Below are 11921 nucleotides of genomic sequence, written 5' to 3'. Positions count from 1 at the left end.
CTATAGGTTTCAGACATCTGTTCACTTATTAGGCTGCATTATAATCATGGGGGGGAAAAACTCAGATACTGTCTAAAGATATGCTATATTCTGCTCTCATGAGAAGTTCCTTCATAATTTTGCTTGTCTTAAAGCATAATATATTAATTCCTCTGAGCCTTCAGTTGACTTTTTGATAGCTTTATTTTAAAAATCCTTGTGTTTGCATCTTCAAAGCGTGTGAAGCTGGTGACAGCGTTCCGCTCCATGTTAAAAGCAGAGACCTGCGGTTCAGAGCCTGTCAGAAAGCAGATCTCGAGGCAAAGTGTTTGTGTTACGGTAGCGTATTCGATTTCACTGTAGATTGAATTGACTCTTTTGTGCCGAAAGAATAAGCCTGTGCAGATTTGCTTGAAGAGGTAGGCACTTGAAATTATAGCAAATCTTTATTGACTGATTCAGCATGGAGGGGAGAGAGAATATTCACGTTGGTGACCAGGGTGTTATGCTAAGAACTAGATAAGATATAAGACAGTGACTCAAATGTAGTACTGAAGGCAGTATTATGTTTGCTAATTGTAATTTTTCTTTCCTCATGTATGCTAATCAGTATAGCTCTTCTGTCACAGTGGGTCTCCTGAGCAGTACGTGTAGTATTTTTGGTTTAGCACTGCGTGTTTCATTGACATTTGAAGAGAAGGACAAATCGTTAACCTGAGTTAGTGAGCACAGGCTTGATGTAGAAACATTCGACGCTAACTTCAGCTTCTCTTCTCTCTGTGTTACAGAAATACTAATACGGAGCATTTGACCTTCTAATCTCTACAGCTGAATCTCCTGATACCAGGATTAAGAAAGAGTGCCTTCAGAACCAATATGTAGCAAATGGGTATAACACCGCTGAAGCTCCTCCCTTGGTTCAACGCTTGCATGTTTTAAGGATCCTTGTCGCCTCAGCAGTGAATTGTTCTTGTGAACTTCAGAAACAGGTTTCATGTGGTGCTTGCTAAACGTTGAGTCACCATGAGTAGTAATCTAGGAAAAGAAAAGGACTGTAAAGAGAAGGATCCAAAAGTCCCATCGTCAAAAGAAAGGGAGAAGGAGGCCAAAGCCTCTGGAGGATTTGGGAAAGAGAGCAAAGAAAAGGAGCCTAAGACCAAAGGGAAAGATGCCAAAGATGGAAAGAAGGACTCCAGTAGCACGCAGCCTGGGGTAGCTTTTTCAGTGGACAATACGATAAAGAGACCTAATCCAGCCACAGGTACCCGCAAAAAATCCAGCAATGCTGAAGTGATCAAAGAGCTAAATAAATGCCGGGAAGAGAATTCAATGCGCTTGGACTTGTCCAAGAGGTCTATACACATGCTTCCATCAGCTATCAAAGAGCTAACGCAGTTAACAGAACTTTATTTATACAGTAACAAACTGCAGTCCCTACCGGCAGAGGTGGGCTGTCTTGTGAACCTGATGACACTGGCCCTGAGTGAAAACTCACTTACCAGTTTGCCTGACTCTCTTGATAACTTGAAGAAACTGCGCATGCTTGACCTGCGGCATAACAAACTTAGAGAAATCCCTTCGGTGGTGTATAGGCTAAGCTCTCTCGCCACTCTTTACCTACGCTTTAATCGTATAACTACTGTGGAAAAGGATATCAAAAACTTGTCAAAACTCACCATGCTTAGCATACGAGAGAACAAAATCAAGCAACTACCTGCTGAAATTGGTAAGCGATTACACTGATTGAAAGTCTGGTTCTATGCTTACGTTCATTTTGCAATTCAGTTAAGTATACATAAACTGCCACTTCTCCCAGTGCCCTTCTCCATTAAGACTTCATAAAACAAAAGCTCACGATCATACTGTTGCAATCTTAGCTTATATTGAGAGTAATCAATACCTTGGATATTTTTTTTTAAAAACAGCAAAAGCCCTTTTCTTTCATCTATCATCTTAAAATCATATGTATCTTGTTTTCGTCTTTGCCTTGTGCTTTCACATATTGTGTCTTCAGAGCCCAGATGGTTTAAAAAAAAAAATATAAAGGGGCCTATTTCATTTTAAGATTTCTTTATAAATCATTTATGAACTGTTTCAAGTTATAAACACATTATGGGCATGTTACAGAGGGGTGTGACCATGGTAATACAAGGTTAGAATAGGTAGCTACACGCTATTACCATGAGCAAGCTGCTGGATGCCGTAACAGTTAATAATGTAGGTTAATGATTCGTGAAAGCCTCTACCTTTTATAAGTCATGAATATATTAATACATGGACTCTTAATATACAGGGACCAAATGTTGTATGCATGGGTGATGATTCTTATGACTTTTTAATGAATATTTGTTTTTCCAAACGTTGTTACAAAAGTTTGAAAGATGGTGAAATAGTACGAAAGTGGCTTATTAATTTCAATAGTTTATTACAAAAAAATGTGCTGGAATAGCTATAAGGAGCTCCTAAGTTGTTCCTAATAGCTTCTGATTCATGGAAAACCTCTCTTTATAACACTGTTCTCAAGCGATATTTGAACAATGTGTGTGCCTCATAAAAGGGAGATTCTCTCATCAGTGTTCTATGTATCACCTGTTTTTAATATGCAAGCATAGCTTAGTCCCTTTAGGGGGAGGGAGACCATAAGCTTCATGCATTTAAACTGCTTCGACTTTCTTCAAGTGTGGAAAAAAAACTTGTAAAAGCCCTTGTAACACTGTGAGTAATAATTCCTGTGCCCTGTTTTTAAAACATGATGTGGGACTTTTTCCTGTTAACCAAGCCAGTTCTTGGTTAAGTGTTGTGTTAAGTAACATAGCCAGTGCTATGTGAAGTGTTACTGAAGTTGGCCCCTATGCTCACCGACCTTGCAGAGCTTGGGAAATGCTCTTCTTTGATCTCTAATAGATCTTTTTCAAACCAGCAGCGTTTGCCTTCTTCTTCTGCACCTTGATATGAAAGACACATCAGATGATAACATGTTCTTGATGGCAGGAACTCCTGGGCACATCTGAAACTGCTGATCATGTTACCAGCGATGTCCGGTACAGACAGCTTCTGTGCATGATAACGGGAGTGAAGAAATGTAGTGAGGCTGTTGGTTCTTGCTCCAAGTCTTTGGCTCCCTGTAGCAGCTGTTGGAATGGGTTCTACCATAGCCACAGAAACGCTTTCTTGCTAGGCAAAAATTAAATGGTTAATGTGGTATGTTTTCTGATCAGGCACGAGCATCTCAGCAATCCTGGGAATTTCCCCTGGGAGAGCTAAGGAATTATAATTTTGACCTATTTTGATGCTTCAGTTTAAGTCCAACAGCCTCTTTGAATGTTTTACTAATCAAAGAATCATACTGGAAACCATGGGGCTGATGTTTGCAAAAAAAAACCCCCAACATACCGCGTGTTTCTACATACGTTGAAGAAATTGTGGCTGATTTGGCTGGTTGAGCTGTATTACACAATTGTCAGTACTTCACCTGGCTCTGTTTGTGGCTCAGTTATTAAACGTAATCTAGCAAAGAATCATCTTCTGAGGTTCAACTGGGGATACTACTGCATAAATTTAAATTAATACTAGTGTAAGTGAAGAAAAAGCTTTTGTGAGATATTGCATTCTAGTGTTTGGTGTTGCCCTTTAGAAACCTTTTGTAGGTGTGTTTGATACTGCAGACATTATTGTTGCTGCTGGAACTGCTTTGTTTCTGAACTAATTTGTTTGTTGAATTCTTATGGTTAAGTTTAGATTGAAGTATATAATTTCTGTATGTGCTTGTTCACAGTAGTCTTGAAAAAGATGTGTAACAATTTCATGGAGAAATTTAGTAGATAGATGCATCATGAAGGAATATATGTGACTTGCTTCTGTTGTATTTTTTTAAATTCTCATCTTGATATGCATACAGGCAGTGTTCTTGGTTCGTTATCAATCCCTAGCTTGAGAACATTAACTACTTTACTTCTGTCTGTGTATCCAGCAGTTAGTCGTGCCTTTATTTGTACTGTGATAACGCCCATGTTCCTTGTTACGGGTCAGCACCTCATTGTGGAAGGCATTTTAGAAGCACAAACGCAAGACGACTACCCCCCCTTATGAAGAATTAAGAAGGGAAATCACTATGTTCAACAGCATCCTTTTTTGTTTAAAGCAAATTTCTCTGACTAGGTTGCCTGCAATTTAATCAGTTGAAAAAATAAATTAATTAAAGGATTTCTAAGCTTAAGTAATACAAATAATTTGAACTGACGAGACATACAGAACAGGCATTTGAAACCCTTTTTCTTCAAGTAGTAAAACCAGACAAGATAGTTTCACTTTTGTAATTGATTTCTACTCAGTCACTTTGTTCCTGTACAAAGATGAAATGTTTGAGTTGGGAACATAGCTGAAAAATGAAACGGCTGAGAAATGTATTTCTTACTTTCCAATGGAATTTCTCTGTTTCTTTAAACATTTGTTATTTCTCTACATGTTACGTGCACACTTTAAAAAAAAAACTTGCCTTTGAAGTCCCAATGATTTTAATCCCTTCTACGTTTATAGTGCAGTTCCTAAATACTCTATACAAGCAAACACTTATTCTATCAGCTTGTAAATAACACAGAAATTTTTGTTGCTGCAAAGCGGGAAGTAAAATGAGGCCATTATCTTTTACAAAGCAATATCATGCGGAGCATTTCAAATTCTTTTTGAAAATACCCCATTGTTCTAAGGCCTAAGGCTCACATATCTGATGGTAAGCTAGTGTGCTTGTTCATATTTTTAAAAATTCAAAGCTTTTGTAACCCGCTGACTTGTCCAGCAAGGAAGAGTCTTGCAGCAGTTAGCTACGATGCGTTCGTGTTGCAAATCTGGTACGCAACTGTGTGAGGAATCCTGGGTTTTCTTTTCTTTGTCTTTTGGAGGTAGATGTGCTACAAAAGGTTGCCCTGGACAAAAAAACCAAAAAAAATTAAACCCCTGGACTTCAGTTTGAAAGATGGGGTGTTGCTACTGTTCCCTCAGCAAGCCAGCGTTGAGGGTGTGATGTAATTGAAGTCTGAGCCTGGTGCTAGGGACTTGTGATGGCTTTCACTACCAGTGAACACAAAATACCAGTTCTGTATAATTGTAAAAGGCTTTCCAACTTTAGGACTTTGCTGCTTTAAAAGAAAGGGTCACCTGATTTGTCAGCAGTCATCCCACTTAATTACTTTTCTAGGAATCTTTAGTCTCTGGCCTTATAAAAAGTTTATTTTCCTTCTACTCTCAGTGAAGGAAATTGAAAGTAGGTCCAGGAGTCTTAAGCGCTCTGCTGTTTGAGACCTTTCTTCCAACACCCAGTATGTCTATGAGTAGTTGATTTTTCTGCCAGTGATATGTCACTGTTCTTAGATGCAGCAGTTTCCCTCTGTTCCTACGTTTGTTCTCCCACTGTATGTGCTGACGGCAGTCCTATCTTCTCCCAGCCATTACTCAGACCACAATTTTTAGTCTTGCATAAAATATCTCTTCCTTCTGTCACCTCTCTATCCGTTTTCTCTGTTGTCCTGTGTTCTGAATGCTGAGAACGCTTGATTAGTTCGAATATACCGTTCCAGATGAGAGTTTCCCTCCTTGCACTGGAGAGAACTCTGGCCGTGCATCTGGATCATACTGCCGCTGTGTTAGACCGATCACACAAATGCTCCTGTGACCACCTAAGACACCTGGACTCTTTGCCTTCGTTGTTCTCCCTCTCTGCCAGAGGTCAACCCTGAGATCCTAGTAGAAACGTAGTCTTTTTTACACTACTAAATTTCATACGGTTTCCATTATTTTTAGTTACCTGTTTCTTCCAATGCCTCTAGCTTGCTAGAAAACCCTTGCTTTCTGACTAAGTCATTGCTGAAGACACTGCACAAGATTGGTCTTGACGTGAGTTCTTGAGAGTCCTGGAGAGGTAACCTCTATCCAAGCTGGTATTTTACCTTCATTCCTGTTACGTCCATAGCAAGTTGCAGTCAATTCCTTGGGTATCTTGACGACATCTACTTGAGCCTCCCAGTTATTTTCTGCATGCTGCTACATTAGACGTCTTTGTCGAGTCTAGGATGACTAGACTGAATAAACTCGATCTTCCATATTTTTGTAGAAAACCATGTTAACTCTTTATGCCCAACTAGCTCAATATTTTACTGCTACTTTTTTCAAATAACTTTTTAATTGTCTCTGTTTTCATGCCTTCTACTTTCATGCCTCTTGTTAACATTTCTTGCAAATTCTGTCAGTCTGCATAGTGTTTAGATGACTGTGGGGTTGTCAGAATCTCCCCGTGTTATGTCTCCTATCTTAAATTTTGAATTGATAGTCTCCAATCCTATGGTAGTGCTCCTTGTTTGATAGATGACACGTAGAAACTATACTACTGGTCATGTGATTTAAAAATAAGTTTCTAGAAATGCTTATCTAGCACCTCTGCTTGCTGTGCAAGCATATACAGTATTAATACTTGTTAGAAACAGACTCCTGTTAGGGAAACATGAAACTAACACTAAAACATTTCTTAAAAGCCTGAGCGAATGTAAAACATGTAATAAAATGTTGTTTGCAAAACACATAGTTGCTCAGATTCTAAGTGGTCCTGGAAACTGCTGTAAAACAACTGACCCCTTATGGTGTGCATTGTCGTGAGGAAAACCTAGAAGGGGTGAACGTACCAGCACTGAGCTGCTGGGAAATAATCTAAAGGTTGGTTCTATTTTGAGCTTCAAACAGTCTTTAGTAGTTAAAACAACACCAACTTAAATGTGGTGTCTACACTGGGGGGAAAGTTGCTTTGCATTTAAAACAAACGTTTCGGTGAGAAAGAGGAAGTGTTATTATCTATAGTTAGTAAACAGATGTGTGTGTTTCTGGTTGTCCTTTTTTTTTTTTTTAAACCCCCCCCCCCCAAATGCAGCACCTCTCATTCCCTTGCATCCAGTTGCTTTATTTTAGGCAGGATGATGACGATAAGGTCAGAAGGCTTCTTAATTTTAAACCGTAGTTTACTCAACTCACTCAGTAAACCAAAAAATGAAGAAAATATTATCTGTACTTTGGACGAAGGCAGTCTTTTAGTAACTCGGCAAACTCAAGCTCTAGGTACTTAGCACAACATTTCTACTAGTCATTTATTGGATTTCTCTTAACACTGTTCCAGCAATGTATATATTGCTTCTACATTTTAAATGTGATTGAAGTGATTTTAATGGACTGCATAGTAAGCTGACGTCTTTGATATGCATTGTAGTATTTTCAAATATAAATAGGTTTATGTGAGTAAGATCTAAAAATACTTAAAAATCCATTTAACTGAAAGCATATTCAGAGTTTGGTTTTTTTTTTTAAATCCTATTCTTTTACGTGTTTAGCCAAAAGCTCTGTTCAAGAGTAGCTGAATTAGGGGGAGTTTTCAGGAAAAGGCTGTGCTGATGTGTAACAGCTCCATGATGCTGAAAGGGACAGCATCCGCTCCCCTCCTCGCAGCTTCCCAGCCGCTCGCTACTTCTCAGTCTTTCACCTGAGCTGTTCCTCGGTGAGCTGATTTATCTCACTAAACTAACAGAAAAATATTCATGGTTTTGCTACTTTTGTTGTCTGTTATTTAGTTAGTTGAAATCGGTGAAGTTTCAGGTAAGACTGGAACTGGTGTAGGAGGTGGAGTGGGAGAGCATGAACTGGAACAGGGAGAGCAGGACCGCCGCTTTTGCCTGCATGGAGCTGTTAAATCAGCTTGGCTCGCTGCAGCTCCCTTGTGAAACCTCACAGGTAGGATTGCTCATGTTGTATAAAAGCATGTGAAGTGCATTGCAAGTGGTTTGAAGAAGGATGGATTACTGTCTGCAGGGAGCCATTGAAAATGCATCAGATTATATTTTCAGAATCTCTTCTTCTTCCTTTTCCCTGTGCTTTCCATGTCTTGTTCCACAAAACCCCATTAGTTTATTGGAGTCCTGGTAGCATCAGCTCAGCCCCACCTTCCTGAAGCAATTTTTTAATTATGTTTTTATGTATAGTGGTATGATTTCATTGATACAAGTTTCTTGATGACAAAGCTACTCTATGTTGCTCTTTGTGAACCTAGTCTTTCTTAGAAATTGCATCCTACCTAACAGTGGTGGTGAATTTTCAGAGTGCATCTTGCCCAGCTTCTGACTGTAGCCCTAAGCAAACATCTGCGTAAAAACAGGGTAAGTGTGTATATAAGGCTTAATCTGACTCCTTTCCCAGATCCAGCTATTTTCATATCAGGGATTTCCTGAGTCTGGTGCAGCTTGTCTCTTTAGTAATTCTCAGTAGACTCTTCTTCCAAGGGCTTGACCCTTTTTTTTCCTTTAAACTCCTATAACTGCTTTGCATCCTTAGCATGGTTTACAAGTTTGCTTTGAACGTTGTTCTTGACTAAAAGGTCACTGTTACGCAGTGTTGAATATATATATATATACACACGCATACTAAGTGCAAAAGCAGAATTTACCTGTTCACTTGGCTGTTGAATCTCTGGTGGCATCCATGTAATAAAACCTTAATGGAAAGGCTTCCATGTGGAAGCTTTGCCAAAACACAATCTGGAAGGATAATTGTGGAAATGAGTTCACAAGGTAGACTCCAGCTTCATCACCGTATCTGGTAAATTGTCCATTCCAATGAGATCAAAAAGTTGAAGATTAGAATGGAAGAATGTGAACACTTTGAGTCAGACAGTCATCACGAGAAGGACAAAAACCAGAGGAACTCTTGGGATGAGGCCAAGCAAATGCTTCCAGTTACAGGCTGTTACCTAAGCATTTCTTGTATCAAGTTTTATTGCATTCCTCCATGTTGTGTTGAAGGAATTGTTTTGCACAATCAAGTTGGTAATATTTTCTTTGCAAAGACAAGGTTGCATCTTATACCAGTTTTGGATATTTTTGACACCTTAGCACGCACAGTCAACACAGTTGAAACTACATTTGCATAGTTTCTGCAGGTTTCTTAAGACTCCAAATATTGTGTTTTCTGTCTGTGAATGTAACTCTTATTGTATGGAGAATCTGGTCAGAGCTGTTCTGCAAGGGAAATATTTTTAGCTTGTAATTCAGGGAATCTGCCTACACCAGACTTGGAATGTCTCTGAGACTCTTTTCTGTTCTTCCCTTCCCCCATCTACCCAATATTTAGATCATTTGTGGTTTCTTCAGTACTTTGAAACTCTTTTTCATAACACTTGCACCTGTTTGGTTTTCGGTAGCATAGACAGCAAACCAGATGTGTGCAGCTGTGTTAGTTCATGTCTACTCACTCCATGCTGAATATAGTGCCTCCTTATTAAATGACTTGTTAGTTGCAAAGCTTTTCAGTGATACTGAATTTCATTTCCCCTTTTTTAGCAGACCTGACAATACAGAGAAATACTTCTTTACGTTATTTGTATCTAAGAACCCCTTCTTCTGTTTTCAGCAGTTTGAAGGAAACCAAGTTGTGTTCCTGAGCTTAGTTGGCATGCTAATGTCTGCAAACAGCGGTTGAGAATATTTTTGGTTTTGTATTCTAATGTGATAAAAGCATAAAGTTGTGAACAGAAGAAGAGGTGTTGATACACGTGTGCTTCTCCCTAGAAGTCAGAGAAGATGACTGCTTGTTTGATCCAGTACTGCTTGAAGCTTTCTTGAGCTGCAGGAAGGGTAAAGAACTTGATTTTGGCCAACTTCAGCTTTGGTGTCTGGGTTCTGATTCCTGTGAAAACTCTTGTGGGGACGCAGTTTCGTCTTGTCAGCTAGTCAAATTCCTCCTGATTACATTTTCTTCAGACTGGCTTTAGGATAATGATTAAGTAGTCCTGCCTTTTTGATCTACTTTGCAGAGCTTATTGGGATGATGCCCCAAGTGTAATTCCAGTAAATACTGACAGCTTGTTAAAGTCCAGCTCTTTTTTTTTTTTTTTTAAATATCAATGCTGCAATTATTTTAACTGTTTGAGTACTTTCATAAGTGCTGAACAGAGGGAAATGATTGCTTCCCTCAGGCTGCCCTTGCTAACGCCACCTGGTAGGTGGTTAGCCTTTATGACTTGAGAGCAAGCACCCTTGTTCCACGTTCCAAATGGACAGGATCTGAGATGTGACCCCAGGTTCAGCTTCACCAGGACCCCCCGGTCCTTCCCTGCCAGAGCTGTTGCCTCAGCGGATGGTGCGAGGCTGTACTGCTTTACAGGGTTATTCTGTGCAAGGTGCAAGACTTTGCCTTTGCCTTTGCACTTCATGGGGTTCCTGTTGATTTATCCTACTGCCCAGCTCAAATCCTGCCTTGAGCCCTTGCTAACACTGTTTCTTCTACGTTTCACATGTTTAAAATGTTGTTTGAACATGTTTTTAATTTTATTTATATTTATTACTTTGTTATAAACAATAAATAAAAAATGTTTTGCTGTTGTGTCTTGTTGAAGCTTGTTTTAGACCAGATTTTGAGTCTTTCTTTTGAGTTGAGCTTTGCTTCTGTGTTTCTGAGTGGTTCCCATAACCAGATCCTGTTGCACATTCTGCAAATTCTAAGTATTTTACTGAGCTTATTTCTTACTTATATGAATAGTTTAACTGTGGTACATAAGTCACTTGTGACTGTGTTAAAATTCTTTCTACTCAGTAACTCTTCTGTGTAAGTTATAGTTGTACAGTAATAATTCAAAATAGCCCTGACTGCTTAACTCTTCTTTTGGACACTTGGTAATGCGCCGCAGAAAGTTCAGGCTGTCTGTTACAGTGAGGTATTCGAGTCTACTAGAGAGGGAAAAGATTCTGAAACTGTAAAGTTGTTTTTAATTTTTTTCTAAAATCGGGACGCTTATCCAAAGAGTTTTATAGGCAGACTAAAAATTCTTTGCCTTTTTTTTTTTGAATAACTACCCAAGTTATGGGAACTATTTTTAACTTGTTCCCAGCATTGCTGATTCCAGATAATTACTCTTTACAAATTCGCTTACGATCAGTGTTCTGACACACCAGCCTGAAGTCCCACTAATATTTGCATTCTCCTCTTCCTTGTACTTTCCGTAAGAGACTTGATCCTCTTGCTGTGTCATCTGGCCAAGGAGTTATCATGTCGTGAAGGATTTAATAATTTTCAGTCTGCTTAAGCACGGGCAGGCACAGAGTTAATCCAGCGGAAAACAGGCTGTGTTACAAATTGTGTTTGCCGTCCAAGAGTATTGCCCACTGAGTGAATTAGTGGTAGGAGACACTGAAGCATCTTTGCTATTGACTTATACTCATTGACTTATACTCCTCTCCCTGTATGACTGTTAATTTGTGTGTACTTTTATATTTTTTAAATGAAGACATATTTTGTTTTTTAAATAGCCAAGAAGAATTTTCAGAGTTGTGTAAGTCAGGGCATGTAACTTGGTCCTCTTGTCATAACAGGCTTTCAAGGCTCCCATGTAATGGGACTGTAAATCTGCCTCATTACACAGAAAATACTGCTTGTTTCATAATGCTGGGTTTTTTTCAGCAGGTATATTTAGCTTTGTCATACTCTATAACATTTAGTCTCCGTGCATATGAGAACAATAGTGAGGTGCTTGCTCACCCCACCTTTTTAAGGATTGTTGAGACGTATACTTCGTTGTATTTTTAACAGTGTTTGTAACTGGAAGGTGGTTGGGAGTCTTCAAAAACGATTTTAACTGAAAAATGCATGTGAATCATCTTGAAATTTTTTTCTTGTAGAACCTTATAAAGTACAAGTTTTAAAAAAACTACATAATAGGGTGTAACTAACCATTTTGTGAAGACTATTTATAGAGGAACTGCTTTATGTATTTCATATGGGCATTACTTTTACTTAAAAATCTCTTATTGTCAGGCCAGCTAGTATGTGCAATTTCTGTCTGCTTTCCTGGCAGATTTTGAGCTATGATTGCTTTTTTTTCCACTTGCAATTACAGTGCAATATAGTATTTAAAAAAAAAG

The 11921-nt window shown here is 38.8% G+C and overlaps 1 protein-coding gene across 1 annotated transcript in view; it reads left to right on the top strand.

Annotated features, from left to right (window-relative positions):
- The first annotated feature begins 771 nt into the window (after positions 1 to 771).
- SHOC2 (SHOC2 leucine rich repeat scaffold protein) overlaps positions 772 to 11921 on the top strand; it is a 38861-nt gene continuing 27711 nt past the window's right edge. The window contains exon 1 of the mRNA XM_009643460.2: positions 772 to 1705. Coding sequence (XP_009641755.1) covers positions 1003 to 1705 — 703 coding nt within the window. The 5' untranslated portion in view covers positions 772 to 1002. The remainder of the gene's footprint in view (positions 1706 to 11921) is intronic.

The sequence above is a fragment of the Egretta garzetta genome, unplaced genomic scaffold (genome assembly GCF_000687185.1).
Source record: "Egretta garzetta isolate BGI_Z169 unplaced genomic scaffold, ASM68718v1 scaffold8, whole genome shotgun sequence".
In the NCBI taxonomy this organism is placed as follows: domain Eukaryota; kingdom Metazoa; phylum Chordata; class Aves; order Pelecaniformes; family Ardeidae; genus Egretta; species Egretta garzetta.
The sequence above is the reverse complement of the archived record's forward strand: the minus strand, read 5'-3'. Positions and strand labels throughout refer to the sequence as shown.